Genomic DNA, 20,149 nt, shown 5'->3' with positions numbered 1-20,149 from the left:
AAGCGCTTCACTGGGTTGCTCCAACAAGTTCAACTCCTAACTTCCCATAAAAAAGTTCAAGTTGAGACAGGAGAGCCCAGGACGGTACTCAATGTCACTCTGCCTAAACCTAATAGACAGGGGCGGCTCCTCCACTAGGGCAGAAGAGCGCCGCCCCACTGCTTTCTCGCAGTGCGAGTAGCAGAAACATAAAGTGGTAAAACTACCATTTTATGTTCCTGCTTCTCGCACTGCGAGAAAGCAGAAGGATTTGGTTGGGGGGTTTCTGCGCTAGGGCATGGGAGGAGTGGTTAGCCTAATTGCGGAGGGTGCTGACTTTTTGGACGGCCCTCTGGGGCGGCCCAAACCAGTCATGCGCACTGCAGCCTACAAGGAGAACATGGCCTCCCCGTAAGCCCCTCCCTGGGCGGCGGCCCGACCAATAACAATGCTCCATTGGAACGCTGTGATTCGCTTAGGGGAGGGGAGCTGCCTGTGGTTGCTTCCTGAAGACAAGACGCAGCGGGACCAGAACTGCGCGGGACCCAGCCGGCGAAAAAGTAGTTTTTTTTTTATTAAATTACCGCCTACCCCCCCCCCCACACACACACACACACTCTGCCAGGGACATGCCAGCCGCGACTGGTAGCTTAACCCCTGTCATAAGGGAATTGGCTGTGAAGTCTCCGTCAGGGCCCGCCCAGCAATTCACAGACGCTCCCTCTCACCCCCATGGCCTGGGGCAGCCCTGCGGGACAGCAGACCGCCCGATTGTGCATCCAGGGGGCATAGCCATACCCCCAGGGAATCCTCGGGCCTCAGTCCAATGGTACGGTGGTGGCCCCCGTCCAGCTCACCGTAGCAGCACGGCGAACGCTTTCAATGTCCCTAGGCACTCTCCCAGCCCCACCAGCTCTGCTGGGCCTCAGTGTGCATCCGCGGAGAGGAGTAAAAGGGGGAAGAAGGTGCTGTTGATCAGCTGCTCCCATGGCACAGCTGAACCTGGCAAGATCGATACCTAGGCTGCAGGCAGGAAGCGCCGGGAAGTTGGAATTTGCTCCACGCTTCAATAAAGCAGCCAGGAGGTCCGGTGGGGAGGAGGGGAAGCAGCAGTCACCTCACACATGTCACTCTGGCAAATCCTCCGATCTGAGGGGAAGCGAGCGTAAGTATGCCTTTAAAAACAACAACACCGGGAGGTCCAAGAGGGTCGATCATGCACTGCCTCTCCACACTACTGGATTTGTGAATGGCCAGTGCACCAGCCCTCCATCCTCAGGAGTCTCGAGAATCCTTCTCTCCCACAAGTGTGGCAAATAGTGACAACAGCGGTCCCCACTTTGTGTGCAGTGCAGGTTTCTCCGAGTTCTCTGTTGGATTATGACAGATTAGGACGTGTCGCAGCTGGGAGACCTCTCAAGACAGGTTTGTCATGTTTGATGGTTGGCTACACGTTGGTTCATGCAAAACCATGTACAAGCAGCTCTGCCGTGCATAATTTGGCAATGTCATATCAAGTAACTCTCAATCGTCAGCCCTCCATGTATGTGGTGGCGTATGATGGCAGGCTGTCTTCTCTCTAACAGATTGCAGCACAGAGCACAACACAAGGGCTGATACTGCTCTTTTAACTGCTGCAAGTAACAGAACAGAGCCTGGTATTGCATGCTGTGCTGCAGACAGAGGGAAGGGAGCCTACTATGCAACAGGGTTGCATGCCGGAGGGCCTAGAATGAATGGCGCTGATGTGTAATAGTGAGATATGTATGAGTGTGTGTCTGACTCTGCCAATGTATACGGGGGCTGATGGATTATTTGTCAAGGAAAGAGAAGCCTATATGATAAGGCCCATAAAATTGAATGACAAGAGTGCAGGGAAAGGATGTGGCCTTATGGCCAGAGCTGCCGACCTTGGAACTGAGGAACCAGGGTTGAGTCTCCGCGTTGGCTCAAACATCCTGTTATTCTGGGCACAATCACTTTATCTCCCCCGGTCTGCAAAACATGAATATGACCCTGTGTAATGTAACTAATGCTCATGTAAAGCACTCCGATACATTTAGGTCAAGCAAGCATGCACTATATAAAATGAAAGAAAAAAAAAGTTTAATACATTCCTCCGTCCTCAAATTATTTTTCTTAGTTGGTGTACATAAAGTATGTGACATAAGTTAAACAATGACCTACTGTGAAGTCAGGTTAAACACAAGCTCATTCATGTCTTCTTTGTGCAAGAATCAGGTGGACATTGAACCACCCAATACCCCTCCGTTGCCTTCCCAAATTTCGCTTAAAAACAACTGTCACTTCTACACTGCATGTCATTAGGACGACGTTCAAGTGCCCATAGGTAGAAATTCAAAGCATTCCACCATCAAAGTACATGAGAGACCCCCTATTTTACAGTCACCCAGGCCAAACCACCACCAAATGCGAAGTATGTCAAAAGAACGATATATGTTTTAATAGAGCAGGCATTGTGTGCTTATACCTTAAAGCGCACGGATATCTTTTTTTGTAACACCACTAGCTGATTTGGCGTACCACAGCATTGACAAACTGCTCTTAGTAGCTTCACGGCCCGGTTTTTTAGTACCAGAGCCTTAATAATCATTTAATTCCAATGTCCATTGCACTATTAGCCATCATCTCAATACAAGTCCTCTAGAAACAAGTCCTAAAAATGGAATGCATGAAAATCATGAACAGGCATAAACGATTGTCAAATAGTGCTGGTAGGAAAAGTATAAGTGAAATGGGACTATAAATGTTACTGTGAAAACAGCATGTAAAGGACCCATTCTTATATTTTCCTGCCTAGTGAATGCAGAGACCATCCCATTTTCTATTTTGGAATCACTATCTGAAGTAGCGGCATTACTCTGTAGAGTTTGAAAGTAGGATTTTTTTGTTGATTAAAAAAAATGCCTTTCTACAAAGGCTTGTTAGACACTGACATGCTTTGTAACACACCTGAATCAGTTTTGTAAGATGTCTCAACTAGAGGATAGCATATAGTAGTTTGAAGAAGTGGTTGGAAGCCTAAATGTATTCCATTGTTTATTTTATAGTGTTCACTATAGCACTGATAATTCATTTCTCGCACCTCTGCACCATTGCGGCTTGGTGCCATAGGCTTACATATACTTCGCCTACTGACTAAGTCAGTGCCAAAGGCCGTAATTTTCCCTTAGCTGGTTTGCCTTCTCATACTTTAGATTTTCATGCAAATTTTGTATGATGATGTTCTTGTAGGGGAATCCTACACCTCTTCCAATTCCTCTTGTGTCAATCAGTCTTGGTAGCATCTTGACAGAAACAAATTTTAGGCCGCACCACTTTCAATAGTCACCAGCCACCACTGCTAAAAGAGTAATCCCAACAGACAGGTGCACCCATTGGCCACTCTGTGATGAAACCTGCACTGCAGGTAAAGCTTACTTATACTCTGATATTGACCAGATCAACTGGTCCCAAACTACACTTTTTTTAACACCAAAGTAATTCCAATACGGCCAGGATATCACCCGTCTTGACTTTTTAATTGCAAGCAACACACTACGGCATTGTACTGGCCACGTTCTGTTTCAAAGCCAGTTGAATTTACCCCTTTTAACCACTTGATCTACTCTGAAAGAAGACTGGGATTGGTCTCTAAATTAAATAAATTATACACTGAACAATCAGTACTAGACTACAACTGCATATTGAGGAAATAGGAGCACAATCTGGGCAAATACATACATCCCAAAACGTGCAAATAAACCAAACTAATTCCCATCATAAACTAATACACTCTAAGTTTCATAAATTGCTATACTCTTCTCCTACATTTCTCAGTAAAATAGATCCTATGTTACCCTCATGCTACACAAGATGCCTTGCAGACCCTCACAATTTTTTCCACCTGGCTTGGCACTGACCCCCCATTCAGGAGTTTTGGGTGGACATATCCAGCACAAATCGGCCAAATCGGTTCTACCAGAATTGACTGCACATTACATATGCTATTACTGGGCTTTGAGGCAAACATCCCAACTTCTACTAGAAGTTTAATGTGAGAACGTAAATTATTAGTTGGATGTATGGTTGTCCAAAACAAGTAATAATGACACTATCCTTGTTAGGTCCAGTAAAGATTTAAGTCATTTTAACCTGAGCTCAACTACAGGTAGATACAGGACAGAGCTGAAAGGCATAACTTAGATAAATGTCTAAAACATTTAGAAGTACCAAAACAGTCAAATCAAAAAAACAACACATTACTAATTCCACTCTAATTTATAAAAATAGAGAATATTGTAATGAACAAAAAGCCACCAAGAAAACAAAAATCCATTGGGGGGAGCCAGAGGGATGAATTTTTAACGTTGGAATTAAATTGGATCTCTAAAAACCGAAAAGCCCCAACTATGGGCAACTGGTCAAGCTAGACCGGGGCAAAGTCAAAGTTACGCCTAACCGCAGACGATCGCCGGCCTGATACAAGGACTAGGTCATCCAGGTCAGGAGTTACCTTCTTGGAAACAGTTCTGGACGACAATGGGTCGTCAATGGGTTAGTCTTATAAGAGATCAGGCGAAGGCGAAAGCAGGACTCGATGACCATGGGTTGCAGGAGGAAAAGGGTCCAGATGCAGATGTCAACATAGGTGGGAGACTTCAGGTTTCTGACCTCTGAAGATCTTCGGCGTCAATTGAGTTCTCGTTGACGGTCGCATCAAGGAAGCTGCGGGATGGGGTCAAAAGCGGCCTCAACATCATCCGATTCAGAAGTCGAATTGAGAACGTAGCTGAAGCTTCGGCAAAGTCGGTCCCACCTGCAGTGCACTCTGGACAGATCGGCTCAAGCCCTCCTTCTGCCAGTTCTCCAAGCACAAAGTGTTGAAAAAGCATCTAAGTTCCAGCTTTTAGGGTTAGGCAGGATGAGTACACTCTGACACTCATCTAAGAAACCCAGGAACTCAGGGAAACCACTTAGGGGCCAGGGCTCCCTCCAGAAGAAGCGGCAGCATGGTCCAGGGCAGGCCAGTTGTAACTGGTCAGCTGGACTTTCAGGAAAGTGAGCTTCTTGTAGCTTTTGTGTTCCTGAAGCTTAACAGGAGGTCTGACAACTGACCCATGGATTCCACTTCTCTGTCCTGGTTACAAGTGGAAGCAGGTCCACCTGTTAAGGGTCTCCTCAGAGGTCAAAACAACAGGTGTAGTGCTTCTTCTGTCTTTCACAGGCTAAGAGATGTTCTGAAGAGGGACTGGGGATGGCACATGTATACCCAGTGCCGACCTGTGGGTGGGTGAAAACTCCTGACCACTCCCTAACCAATGGGATAAAAGTTCCCAGGGGCAACTCAACCCATTTTTTAAGCTCTTCCTTGTGGGTTTTTTTTTTTTAAATCTCTTTATTATTTTCCCATTTAGCACATATAAAACATTTTATCATCATACATTTCATCAACTTCATTAAGTTCTTAAGCAGCGACTATATAATACAATACATGATCCTTACAGTTGTAACATTGAGAATTAATGTTTACAAATTGTCAATAAATCAAATACCCACAATGCTATTTTGAGCGTATGATATGGTCAATTTTAGCTACTTAGCGTTGAGTATAGCCTGCCTTCCACCTAGCAACAGGTTCCCATATTTTTAACCCAAGCTGTCTTTTTCTCTTTCCCTTCCTTTCATATATAGGCTTTTCTAAATTGTATACTGCCAAGAGATTAGCCAGCCATGTTTGCCATCCTGGGGGATTCTTATCCAACCAGGCCCTAGCTATCATAAGTCTATGGACTGCCATGGCAATAAACATAAATTCCCTCTGCGGTGTGTCAGAGTCCGGGCTGATCCCCAAAAGAATCCACATTGGCGTAAGTGTAGTTTGTATGCCTAGAGATCTAGTCATAAACGCCTCAATGTCTCTTATTAAGGTGTACAGTTGGGGACAGGACGCGAAAACATGTACAATGTCTGCTCCTACCAAGTTACAGCGAGAACACTGAGTCCCTGTAATACCCCCCCATTTGAGAATTCTGGCAGGCGTAAAATATAAAGAGTATAAAGTCTTATAGTGTTGTGATTGCAAGGGGGCCGAGCAGAGAACTGTATAGCCCAGATCCAATGAATCCTGAAACCAATGCTCTTCACCACTGAGGGTAGCAGCCCACTTCTTACTAAATTTCTCAATGTCGTCTGGTTTCCTCTTAATAAGACTTTTATAGAAACTGCTAATTGTGCAGTCCCCCAGCAACCTAATTTTCTCTAAGATTTAGTTCGCTGTAAACCCTGCTGGTCCCCCTTTTTTATTCTTCAAAAAACTTCGTACTTGAAGATATTTAAAAAAGCCTTGCCTATCAATACCAAATTTATTTGTTAAATCTGTGAACTGCAGCACTCCGTTGGAGTCGAAAATATCTCCAATCTGAGTTATTCCCTTGTTGACCCAGCCCGCCATTGTCCTATCAGCAAATATTGCAGCAGGGAAAGACCTGTTCATATATAGCTTAGTATATCTGTTAAATCTTCCCAGCCCAGCATTCTTTAGGAAGGCTTTCCATACTTTAATGGCCGCGCTGACAGTCTTGAACCTCGTTCTTTTATAATACCCATAGTCGATACAGTTCAAAAAACCGTTTTCCGCCTCATCCCCTAGTACAGTGGCGTAAATTTTGGTGGAGTCTAGAATAGATCTTGTGTCAGTTCCACCCCCTCCTATCAACCCCTGGATATATTGTAGTGTTGTAGCCCAGTAATATAATCTAAAATCCGGTGCACCCCACCCACCCATTTCTCTAGGAAGAGAAATAAACCTATAGGCCCTCCGTGTCTTCCCTTGGGCCCAAATGAATCTGTTTAGTATTGCCTCCAGCGAATTAAACCACTTAAGTTTCAAAAAATAAGGGGATAGTCCTAAAAAAATACAAAAATCTAGGTAGAATTAGCATTTTAATGACGTTAGTGCAGCCAACCAGGGATAAATGCAAATTGTTCAACCTCTTCAAGTCTACTTTTACCTTACTTAGAAGTGGGGTCATATTTCCCTCTACCAGCTTCTCTAAGTCAGCTGTGATTATTACCCCAAGATATACTGCTGAATTAACCACCCTAGGGTCCTGACAGTTAGAGTACCTGTTCTCCACTATTTGGGTCTTCGATCTATTCAGTTTATATCCTGATAATTGACCAAACGTTTGTGTCACTGCCTCCACCTCCGTTATAGCCAACGCGGGGTTAGATGTCAGAATGGCCACGTCGTCAGCGTACGCCAGGGTTTTAACCTCAACAGTATTAAACTTCATGGGAGGGATATTGTGGTTAGCTTCTATCCTTCTTAATAGGGGATCTATATATAAAGCAAAAAGAAGGGGGGACAGTGGGCACCCCTGACTAGTCCCCCTAGTGATCTTAACTGGGTGCGATGATCCCCTATTGACTCTTACTTTTGCTGTCGGATCTTTATATAGTGTTTGAGTAGCCACCATATATCCCGTTCTTATACCAAACCACTTCAGGACCAGCCACAAGTAGCCCCAGGAGACCCGATCGAACGCCTTCTCTGCGTCTACAAAAAAGGCTGCCATCGGGTCTCCTAGGGTGCCTGCTGCGTCAAACGCTGTAATAACCTGTCTAACATGTAGCGTGGTTCCCTTCCCTGGGACAAAGCCATGCTGTGGAGGGCTTACCAGGGTTTCAATAATACCGGCCAGTCTAGTTGCCAGCATTTTTGAGTACACTTTGACATCTGAATTCATCAGTGTGATTGGCCTGTATGAACCTGGTAGTGTCGGGGGGCTTCCTTTTTTTTAAGATCACTATAATGTCTGCTCCTCCCCATAACTCGGGGATAGCCTCTCCTTTCTGAGCTTGCACCATAATATCAAGCATGTCTTTTTCAAGTGCCCTTTGAAAGGTTTTATAAAATTCCACCGGGATCTGATCCGGTCCGGCTGCCTTTCCCGAAGGTAACATAGAGAGGGCTGTCATAACTTCTTCCCCTTGAAATGGGGCATCTAACATCTCTTTGTCTTCCACTGCTAACGAGGGGGAAGGAGTGTCTTCCAGGTATCTCTCTATATCTTTTGTCCAATCTCCAGGGTCAGAAGTATACAGATCTGCATAGAATTGCCTGAAAACATCCCTCACTTCCTCTGATTCCGTAACAGTATTACCTTGACTGTTAGTAATCTCCTTTACATCTGCAAATGCTAACCTCTGCCTAGTTCGAACAGCTAAAATATGACCTACCCTCTCGCTCAATTCATATGCATTTTCTTTTCTAGTGAGAAAGTTTTCCGCAGCCTTCCTGGAAATGGATTCTGAGATTTCAGCTCTAAGTACAGCAATTTTTAGCAAATGCTGCTCTACTGAACGGTGGTGCTGTATAGCAAGGGCTAGCGTTTCTTCCTCCTTCAATAGGTTATTTAAGGCTTCTTCAGCCCGGAGTCTCTCCTTTTTATTCCTTGCTAAGACGAAGCTCAGAGTCTCGCCCCTAACCCCGGCCTTAAAAGAATCCCAAACCACCCCTGGAGGCGCTGATCCCCTGTTAATATCCCAGTAATCTCTAATCCAAGCTTCCATGAACCTCCGGTAAACTTCATCTTTTAATAATTTTCTTTCAAATGTCCATTGGGAGACATTATTTTGCTGCTTCCCCTATTATGATTGTTAAGACCAGTGGGTTATGATCGGAAACAGCACGGGGATATCTATCTATCTGTGAACCCTGCATCAAAGACCTGGAAATTAAAAAATAATCCAACCTGACCAAAACCTTGTGGGGGGCTGAATAAAATGTACTGCCATCCATATGTGGGTGTAATGCAATCCACGGGTCATCCAGGGAGTTGTGTTGAACCATATCTGAGAGAGCCCTATATGTCTTTTTCTTCCTCCCATTGTATTGTCCACCTGGCTTCAAGAATGAGCTGTTATAATCATGAATATTGAGGTCGCCACAGCAAATAATTGGCTCTGGCCACTGTGCCAACTCTACATCTAAGTATTGGAAGACGTCAGGGTCATCCTCTGTTGAGCCGTAAATGGTAACTATCGTAAACTGTGCTCCCTTAATGGTTATCTCCATTATAACCCATCGCCCCCACTGGTCTTCCTGTTTCCTTCCCACAGTCCCAACTCCAGTTCTCCCTAATATTGCCACCCCTCTCGTTCTTATCCCTTGCTTGGATTGAGCCAAGAGTGAAAAACCAAGCTGGTTAAGTATGTACCCTCTTGAACCTTCTATGTGTGTCTCCTGGAGACACACCAGATCTAATCGGAGTGCTTTTAGTAAAGCAGCAACTCTAACTCTTTTATTGGGGTCGTTAAGTCCGCAAACATTCATTGTAGCAATTCTACAGGCCATATTTAAGAAGAGGTGTCTTGACTTTAAGTACTTCCAGTGTTTGTAGCTCAAAAAAAATGATGACCATACGGTCGTAAACATGCCGCCAGTCGAACATGAAGTTAGTATTACTACGCATTATATTGTGCTGGACTAGTTTAAGTGTACCCACTGCTTGACCATTACCACCCCCCCCACACCCCCCCTAACCCACCTCCCGCTTCCCAAGCCACCCGTGCCACCCACGCTCCCCACCCTACCCTCCCCCCCCTTGTACAGGCAAATAGGTCAGCAATGACCTATGTGTGGCTGCATGTGAGCTGTAGTTGTCGCCTCCCTCAGTGCTAGAGATCCAAATAGCTACCTATATTAGTATTCCTTGTTGGTCCTTCCCCCTTCCTCGCCCTTATGGGTCATTTGTCTCTTGCTCAGCTAACCTCCCTTTTGATCTTTTAATTCTTCTAAGAATTGATTTGCCTTGATTTCTGAAAAAAACATTCTTACGTGGCCTTTTGTTATTACTTTCAGCCTAGCAGGGAAGAGTAGGTATGCTTCTGAACCCAACTTTTGAAAAGGAGAGATTAACTGTCTTAGCTTCCATCTCCTCTCTACCGTCACATGGCAGAAGTCGGGTCTCGCAAAGAATGTAGAGCCATTGAAGGATTTTTTCAAGTCTGGTCTGGCCTTGTCAATTATCTCCTGTCTCAATAGGTAATTCCCTATGTACACTAGCATAGCCCTGGGCAGAGTCCCTTGTCCGGTGGGCCCTTTTTTCCTTTGTACAAGAGGGAATCTGTGAGCCCGTTGGACCTCCAGCTCCCATTGCCAGTGAGCCTCAGGAAAAGCCCCTTTAAGCAAATTAACTACAAACCCTCTTGGGTCCTGCCCCTCCACCCCTTCAGCTAAACCCAAAAGTCTAACATTGTTGCGACGTTGACGATTTTCAAAGTCTTCCAACTTCCACTGCATATCCTCTACTGCTTTCTCATGAGTGGATTTGGAAGACCGCCAAACAGCCATGTCATCTTCTAGCTTCCCAGTCCTTTCTTCAACCTGTGCCACTCTGTCTGCGACCTCCTCGTACATCTTATTCATTTTTTTAAGGGAAGATTGTATCTTTTCATTGTCTTGTCTAGCCCTCCGGCTTACTGCCCTTGCCTCCCCTTGCATCTGTTTCAGGGTAGTGAGTATCAAATCCACTGAAGTTTGCTGTGATGGCCCTCCGTCCCCCCCCCCTGGACGTCTTCCTGATACAAACTTGAGGTAGCTGAGTAGTCCCATAGTAGTTTCTTACTTGTAATCACCGGGGAGTTCTGTAGTCCTAATTTAGACATTTTTTTTTTCCGAGTACTTTGCTCGTCTGCTGAGGAGGATTCGGTATCAGAGTCCCGATGTGAGCTAGCGTCGCTAGACACATTTGTCTCAGAGTCTTCGTTTACCGAGAAAAAGCGATCTCCCTCCGGGGAGCCTGCCCCTTTTTATCAGTATTTTTAGGACGGGCATCTACAAGATGACTTCTGGGTGTTTTCTCCCTCCCCTCCTTGTAAGGAGATGCCAGTAAAGAATGAGTGATCCCCGCTTCAACCTGCAGCAAGGCGTCCATCATATCAGTATTTCCGCTACTTCCTGCACTCTCTGAATCCCCTGTTGGTTCATCAGCCTCCGCTCCCCCCGTGTTGTTTTGCAGCAGCCCTAGGCCTCGCCTGGCTCGTAGAGTCGCTTACCCCATGCCTCTCTGCTTCATCCGTGCTCGGCTGTGTGAGTGCGTTCACCGTCGGTCTGACAAGCGGAGTTGTGTGTTGCTTGGCAACCACGCTGTCAGCGTTGTTGGCGTCCTCGCGGTGTTGGGAAGCGTCCGCTTCCCCGCTTCGCTCCGGTTTCTCCGAGGATGTACTTGCTGCCGAGCCGCAAGCGAACAGCTCAGCCAGGGTAGACTGACGAAGAACTGGATCTTTTCCGGTAAGGCCTCCTGCACCAACATCTTTTGTCTCACCAAGAATCCGCATTCCACTTTGTCGTGGCGCTCCATCTTCTGAAGTAGCGGGGTCTGAGTTGCTTTGCAATTCGAGCTTCCTCTCTGTCGGTTTTTTCCCCCGGGCTGATGTTGTGTTTGGATCTTTGTTGGGAGGTTTAAAAGTGCCTCCAGGGGGGGTGCCTTGCTGCTCCCCTTTACCCCGCGATTAAAGTCCTTTGCAGTGCTGCCAGCTTCCGCCTGCCGCTTCGGACGAACGGGCATCTTGAAAGATAGAGGTGCCGATAGCGATAGTCCAGCAGAATAGTAGCAAAGGGAGTTCGGGCCAAAACTTAGTAAGCGTTTAAGACTAAACCGATACTCAGGCATTGACAATAACAATCTCTGAGCCTCCTTGACATACACGAACCAATTTCCCAGCTTCATGGGGGGCCAACGCTTCTCAATCTTAGAACATTGTTCCTAATCCGAGTTCAACCGATTGAGGGATTGACGGCGACTGTTCTCTACAGCCCATCCGCGGCCATCTTGCCTATTTCCTCCTAATCGAAAGTATTCACGTTTTGCTAACGCTTCGCACGTTGTTCTCGTCTTCCTTGTGGGTTTTACTGTAAACTGTTCCACAGTTTCCCTCTCTACCTAAAACCAACATGGCAGAACCTTTCTTTCACTGTGCAGAGCTCCCTGTGGCTACCCAGATGTATTGATATGAACATGGGCAAACCCTCCCTTTTGGTCACTCAAAACCAGTTAGGGCAGCAGCCACTCTCCCACTGGAATTGGTGCTCAATTGTCTAGGAGGAAAAAAGGGGTCCCAGGTGTGAGCTAAATCTGTCTGTGACAAAGTACCCTTTGAAGTTAATTAGGTTCTTGGGCACAGCTTAGATGGCCATCCTGTCAGGAAAAAAATCATCTCCCCACTTGCAAGCCCTTTGTCCACTGTCTGGGAGCAGTACACATTTCATCACTGGGGAACCATCAACAGTCAGGTGACACTGAACACTGGCAGAAAGGCACATTTGGCTCAGGCATGTGCTTTCTGCCAGTGTTCAGTGTCACCCAGGTCTTCTGGGCAACGCTTGGAGTGTCTTCTTGGTTTGATGAAAAGGCCTCCTATCTTCAGAGGCGGTGCCAGATGCCAGAATAATAACAGGAAGACCAGTAATGCTGAAGAAATCAATTCAGAAAGTAGGATAAAAAATAGAGTTCAGAAAAAATGTTCTCGCTGGCCAGGCTAAGGACTAGATGAGAGAAAGAAGGTTAACAACAGGAACTAGACAGCATGCGGAGTCCACGAAGTCCAGAGAGCGAGCAAAGATTCAGGAACAATTGTGACACAACTGGACTCACGATGGAACTCCCTTATATAGTGAATAATAATTTACAAGGATTTGTCAGTACTTTTCAGAACAAGCATTGGCATAGCCAATAGGTTTCGCCTTGGGGACCTTATGAAAGTGTTTAGCCATGCAGCACATTATCCTGGATGCTACAACATCTACTTTTTAGCGTCTGCATTATTGTGTAGGAGGTGGTAGTGTATACCTCACACATTGCATGGCACTCCCACTTCATGCTGGTCAATGGGTGTAGCCTGTTTACTGGTGTGTTAGTGCACCTCCTACAGAGTTATGTCTATTCAGTAAGTCTGAGGATTGAAAAACAGAGTAGGGCCAGCTTTAATGCCAATGTGCAAAATGCATGCAGAGTTAGTTCGCTGCAACAAACGCGGAACCCACTGCCCACCAACGAACACAAGGAAAAATATTTTTGTATTTTTAAAAAAACTGTACAAAAGGAAACATTTTCCTAGCAAAGCATCTGATAAAAAAATATATATAAAATATCATCTGAGGTCTTTGAAGCCACATCTTTTAATAAAAGCTCCACTGAAAAGACAAATCACGCTAAAAAGAAAATGACGAATTGGAGATCGGGAAAAACAACACAATTAAAACACTAATGAAATGCTCATTTAATTATAAAGCAATGCACGTTAAAAAAGTGAAAGCATGCAATTAAATAGACAGTAATCTTGAAAGATTAAACCGCGATTAGACAAAAATACGGTTGTGTAATAAGCTTGCAACTCACGATCGCAAAGCACAGATAAAGGATTGTAATCCTTAAACTCTGTCATGTTGAAGGAGCCATACGTCAAACTTTCAATGCATTTACATATGATGCAGTGACGGTGGTGTTTGTAAATGCAAGACATGTCTGCTGGGCCAGTGGACAGCTCTAAATTTGGAGGGCGGAGACCTGCGGAGTACACTTGCAGTGGCGGGAGTGAATACTCCACCACAGCGGCGGTACTAAATCCATTTGCAAAACTCAAAATCAGACTCAATTTCTACATGTAAAGAATGGGTGGCATAAATATGTAATGAGTGCACAGTCTGTCGTTGTTAAAAAATAATCTGGCAAGATGTCTTAAAACGATTTAATTATTGAACAGCACAGGGAGCATTTAAGGAATGTTCCTACCTCTTGTACATTCATCTGTCATTAAGATAATGCCACTACAGGACCTGTTCAGAAAGCATCATCAACCATATCAGGGAATAGAGTAATATTCATACAATTTCTTCAGGTTTCTTTTATTCCAATTTTTGATTTCGAATTATTCAATAAAAGGTGCAAGACATCGTTCAACGTATAGTAAGGTTTTCAAGTACTACAACTGATTACTTTGGAGTAGATGTTACGTTCTTCCTGCTCTCAAGCTGCCTGCGAACTGTTACAAGCTGCAGTGAACTACAACTGGGGTACTTAGGGAGGAAAACCCCAATAAAGAGTTTGATTACATAGCTTCAAGATAGTATGCAGGCATAGAAAGACATAAACCACACCAGAGGAAGTATTTCTTCAAATTAATTTGCATAAACTGTATAAGCTTAGTGCTAGTTTTGTCTGTGCTGCAAGTTCACTCTCCCCGTGTACTGGTATAAATTCACTGGTTCTGGGACTGTTGTGCTCTTTTACTATAGTAAGAAACGCTGGACTCTTAAGAGTCTTTTATGATACTTCATGGGGTCTAATAAGAATTGAAGTGAAATTATCAATCCAGTACTAGAGTAAAGTTTTTTCCAACTACCCTCTTAAGTCAATGAGTAACTTTAGTTTGATTTCATTACACCTATGGGATACATACATACAATAACAGCAGTCAAAAACAATAGCAAAATAGATTTTCCATTCTGTACATAAAGTAGGATAACATGATTATTTAACACACTTTTTTACCATTAAGATGAAAAACTTACCACAAGTAGCATATCGGTTTGGGGTTGCCTCTTTATTTACTTGTCTCATCATGCACCTTTCCCAATGGAAATAAGAAAAATAAACACACATTTAAACAGCAGTAACGAGCAGTGTTACAATATGTGGGTTTGAAGCAGATTCCCGGTTATATTACACTGTTCTTGATTACTTGTGCTATACCTATCAGTTAAAAAACAATTCAGCATTATCAATCAGAAATGGTAGGAATCGTACATATATGCACAATGCATATAAAACTGTACTAGAAGCTGCACCAGTACCAGCAGCCTCCTATAACTGCAAACAAGGGCCCAACCAGCATGCTGTGCTGGCTATGTACAGAAGAAACATCAGTTTTACGGGGTGGCAAGTGAGTACGAGGTTTTCAATTTGCTCTACCCATTAGTCAGTGCCAGTACGATCCTTTGCTATGCTAAGAGTGCTAATTAAGCAGCACCCCCCCCATGAAATTCTAGATAATCATACTCAAGATTTAGTTTATGACACCACAATTTGAATCTACACATACTGCCCGCACTTCAGAAAATATCAGCACCATGCCAAAGGATATACTTCTCTATTTAATGAATACACTTTTTTTTTTTTTTACAATCAGCAGACCTACGTTTGCAACAGTGGAGCTCACCTAAATCAATACAAATATCAAGATATATAAAGCAAAATTCAAGTCTGGGAAGACATGGTGGTCTTTCCCTTTAAAACATATGGCTAATCAGGCCATTGGAAGAAGGCGATCAACATTAATTCCCTTCCATGTATGGTTTTATTGCCTCATACAGTAACCAAATTGGATTTTTATGTTGTCACTTGGAAGAGCCTTTATCACTACAAAAATGGGACACAATTTATTTACAGTGTAAAGATTTAAAATGCCGGTTTTGGGCAATCCACCTGAATGGAGGAGCAAGAATGTCGATTCCCAAAATTATGTATCTTTAGCCATAGAGGGAGATAAGTAAGTCTTTACAGAAAGCTGCTTACAAACACTAGAAATAAATAGTACTGTGTGGTTCTTCAAGTGAATATTCTAAACACTACAGGTTCACTATTTTAAAAACAAAAACAATAATTTGTGTTTTCTGCACCCATCACTGAGAAACCGCCTTTACAACACGGGCATTACAGCGTTGTAAAGGCAATGAGTGATAAAAGCATGCGTTGTACTGGTTGTGTGGTGAAGGCATTTGTTGTAAATGAATGCGTTGTTAAGTCATACAACCCTATCACTACTTTTGATAACAAATGATCAGGAATTTTTACAAAAGTTCTGCTCATCTGCTGCATATTAGCTATTTTGGAGATATGAAGTACCACGTGAGAATTTATGCCTGCAACGCAGTAGCAGTGCCCATTCATCGCTTAAGTCTGAAAAGCTTACCTGCTCACAGACTAGCTTTAAAACGTGGCTTGGTCCCCAAAGTGATTATTGAACCAATAAAAAACAGGCTATTTCATGGCATCCTTGGCATGCAGGGGAATTACAAGGCAAGCTGCACAGTGAAATAGTACAATATATGGACAGATTAACAGGGTTAAGAATAAAAGTTTTTAAAAATACACTTTTGCTGGTAAGCAGGACACAATACAAAATTGAGAGAGGACTAAACGAAAAAGTTACTTACCAATCATTCATCATATTTCTGGTGGATACATAATGTTTCCGGAGATTCCCGGCAATATAAATTATCTCTCATGGCTTCAGACAGGTCTAGAAAAATGTACCCCAGTAATGGCTATCCAGCGCCATCAAGTAGCGTCATGTGGCTCCAACGGTGACTCTGCATGTGGACATGAAACACCTGGGGTATATTAGGCATCAACCAGCATGCTGAGCAAAGTACTTGTCCCTGTGAGCCTGGGACATGAGGCAGTACTGCTTGGAAACAACATAAAAAGTTGACCATGAAACCCCCTGGCTGATGTCAGCAATGAGGCCACCTCAGGAAAGGGCTGTGGAGTCAGCCATGCTCTAGTGTTGTGGGCACAAATGCTCTCCCAAAGGGTTTTCTTAGCAGGGCATAGCAGATCTTGATAAAGAGGGGAACCCTGCATGTAATGGTGTGTTTGGTTCACCGCATTGCCTTATTGTGCCCAGCCAAAGACACAAAAGAGCTGATCAACACCTTGGTCTGACAAGCGCGGTCAATGAAGTAGGACACCATACATCTTGGGTCCAGCCCATGCAGTTGCTCGTCTGCCTTGGTTGGATGTGGAGGAGGGGGGAGAAAGACGGATGTGTAACAGACTGACAAAATGGAACGCAGAAAACATCTTGAGTAAAAAGGATGTGCAGATAGGAAGAACCAACTTATTTGGGTACAAAAATGTGAAAGGTGGATAGACTCATATGGACTGAAGTTCTCCAACCCTGCAAATTGAACTTACTGTCACCAAAAAACATCGGTCTTAAAATCCCGCAGAGGATCAAAAAACAGAGTGAGAGCTAACAAGTAAAGCAAAACTTTTAGAAAACTAGTAACAAATTAATGATGACACAGTAAATCAAGCAGACAAATGAAGGCAGAAAGAGCTGTAGATAACAAACAGCTGTACTTGATGCTCCTGTAACCTTCCACAGTACTTTAGGCAGAAATGGGCCTAGCACAAATTGCACACATCAGGCCCCGAGGCTTGTTGCACATGAAGACATCGCCCGACGCAACTATTTAAAAGGAAGTGTATGGCACAAAACTGAAGGATCTTCCTATTCCAAGCTCAGTCCAACCGCAATCTGGAGGGAATTATCTCTGTCACTTTAGGGTGTGGTTTCCACTCGTGGTCTTTCAGTGAGTTGCAACAGATTATCTGGATCGGTAAATAGAAAGCTGCTATATGAGCCAGCACCAGAAAGGACCTGTCACAGTGGGCCCACTTGTACAGGAAGATCACTTCTCAACACAGAGTCCACAACGCCATACCACCCTGACTTTTGATGTATCCGACTGTGGTGGTGTTGCCTGATAGAATCTGAATCTTGCTTCCTGAGATGGAATGGAGAAATGCCTTCATGGCAAGGCGGGGAGTATGCAGCTCAAGCACATTATGTGTGGGCACTGCTCCGACACGGATCAAAGGCTCATGTTGCCATCTCGGACAGATGGGCACCCCTGCCCAGCGAGAAGGCATACGTGACCCTGGTAGCCTGAGCCTGCAGAGAAATGAAGGGATGATCCACCCAACGTTTGGACGGGTCCATCCAAAAGTGCCAATCCAGATGAAAAGAGTGAGAGAACTGCACCCGAGTAGGGAGACTCTCTTGATGCTTGAGCAAGTGTGACCACACACACCACTTGAAGGCCATGATCCACTGTGTATGTGTGGTACCAACAGGAAGCACAAGGACATGAGGCCAAGCAGACCTAAGATCTGCAGGATCAGGATTCACGTCTAAGTCATAAATCTCATAATCATCTCCAGTATATCCATGATCTTCTGAGGAGGAGGAAAAGCATCCATGCAAGTGTGTCCAGTACCACTTCTATGAAGGTTAGCCTCTGTGATGAAAAGAAGTGGGACTTTTGTGCGTTGATGGTAAGGTTAAAGTCATGGAAGAGAGGCAAAGGTGATCCTTGACTAATACTGAATACTCCACTTTCACTAGCCAGGGATCTAAGCATGGAAAGACCTGGAGTTATCACTGTTGCAGTGAAGCTGATGCAACCACCACCACTTTCATAAAACCATGTGGAGAGGTAGTCAGCCAGAACTGGAGAACTAGGAACTGACCATATTGAGTTCTTATTGTGAACTTTAGGTGATGTCTATAGCTGGAAGTACTGCAAGATGGAAACAGGCATCCTAAAGCTCCAGGGACATCACTCTGTACCCCACATTTAGCGCAAGTACTACTTGAAATCGAGGACAGCATCTTAAGCGTTTCTTGCAAAATAAACAAGTACAGAACAAGAAGATCCAAGCTGGGTCTCAAGAAGCCATTCTTCTTGGAGACCAATAAGAAGAAGAAATATAATCCTGCGTCCCTTTCTTTTAAAGGAGTTACACCTTTGTGTCCTCATTTTGGTCATGTTGCTCAACAGGAAAGGTTGTGTGCTGGAGAGCATGATCTGATGTAGGCAGGGTGGCCCAGAGCAAGGTACATGGAAGGGAAAGGTGAAGTCCTTGTGGATCAGCTGTATGACCCACGGATCAGCTCCTGAGTAGCGGTAAACTGGGAGACCCTCTCCCAAACCAGATAATGATGGCTCAAGGGAACTGGAGTAGAGGGGTTTGAGGCAGCAGTGGACCGTGGAGACTGCATCTGCTGCTACTACTGTTGCTTTTGTCACACACTTCCTTGGTCCAAAACAAGCAGTATAGCTATTGAGGTGTCTGGACAGGCTAAGGAGTTTGTCTTTTCCAGGACTGTACAGCCCTGGAGTAGTCACAAAACTTTCTATATTGTTACTGAAATTGATGCACTGGAAGCGCTAGGCCAAGTGTGTGAGCCATAGTTCTACTGTTTTTGACGTGTTCCAGGGAAGAGTTGCCTTTCTATCCGTACAGCTGCTCGCTATCAAAGGGCATGTCAATAAGAGTGGCTTGGCCGCCTGACAACCATGCAAATGGATCATGCAATAGTGTCTGCAGAGTCTAGGCCTCCTTTCAATATTTGTTTGGATGTTTCCAATCTCTCATTGAGCAGGTCTGTAAACAGCTTTTTTATGTGGTCTGGAAAAGTGATCACCAGCAGTTTTACCAATTACCATAAAGCTTGCGCAAATCGGATCAGAAAACAATTGCCATTAGGAGTCAAATGCCAGGCTTCCAGAATCAAAGACTTTTCAGCCTAAGTTTTATTGGGAGGCGTCACTGGGAAGGCATTGGGGTTTTGCTCTGAGGAGTATCTTTAAAAACCAAACTTGCTGGTGACAAGTAATAGTACAAAAAGCAGGAGTCACCCGGTGCAGGAGTATGATGTCTTGCTCTCTGTCTGGGGAATGTTGGCCTCAAAAAGGGTTTTGTCCATGCCGTCAAGATAGGATCAAAGAGGGCCTCACTGATTGAAAGCAAGGGCTCAGTCAGCCTTTCGATGGCATTAAAATTTCATTCAAAATGTTAGACTTCACCTCTGCAGAGGGCCGGGTCCAATCCATATATTGAGTTGCTTTTGGTACCACAGTTGTAAATGAGGAGGGCTAGATGTGTAACCGATGTCCCCCTGAGGTGAAGTGTCCAGTCTACACGCATTCTTTTTTTTTCATACATGTGTCAGCATTAGTATTTTAATGAGGAAGGATGGCGTCAGCCTCTGAATAATCATCTTCTGTATAGTCTTAATTTTTAACAGGCATAACAAAGGCATCGGATCCAAAAACCTCCTACATGCAGGAAAATCTCTAAGCCTTCAGGAGTTGGTATACCAAGGGAACACCATTAAACTTTGCCCTACAGTTTTTTCTCCCACAACACAGTTAATGTTTCCGACATCAATGGTGGCATCATAGTTGGCTCCATGAGTGTCATCAGCATCATCACTAAAGGGGTTCCAAAATAACAGAGGCAGTGTCTTGGCAGGCTTGAACCTCTTTTTGGGCATCAAGGCCAGAACTCATGGAGGTGTGGCAAAAGAG

At 44.4% G+C, this 20,149-nt stretch overlaps 1 protein-coding gene across 5 annotated transcripts in view; it reads right to left on the bottom strand.

The window, feature by feature from the left end:
• Window positions 1-20,149, bottom strand: part of C5_2H7orf57 (chromosome 5_2 C7orf57 homolog) — a 240,495-nt gene that overhangs the window by 206,697 nt on the left and 13,649 nt on the right. For all 5 annotated transcript variants that reach the window (XM_085607398.1, XM_085607394.1, XM_085607396.1 and 2 more), the window contains exon 2: window positions 14,558-14,613. In XM_085607398.1, coding sequence (XP_085463524.1) covers window positions 14,558-14,609 — 52 coding nt within the window. In that variant the 5' untranslated portion in view covers window positions 14,610-14,613. The remainder of the gene's footprint in view (window positions 1-14,557; window positions 14,614-20,149) is intronic.

This window comes from Triturus cristatus, chromosome 5_2 (assembly GCF_964204655.1).
Source record: "Triturus cristatus chromosome 5_2, aTriCri1.1, whole genome shotgun sequence".
NCBI lineage: Eukaryota > Metazoa > Chordata > Amphibia > Caudata > Salamandridae > Triturus > Triturus cristatus.
The sequence above is the reverse complement of the archived record's forward strand: the minus strand, read 5'-3'. Positions and strand labels throughout refer to the sequence as shown.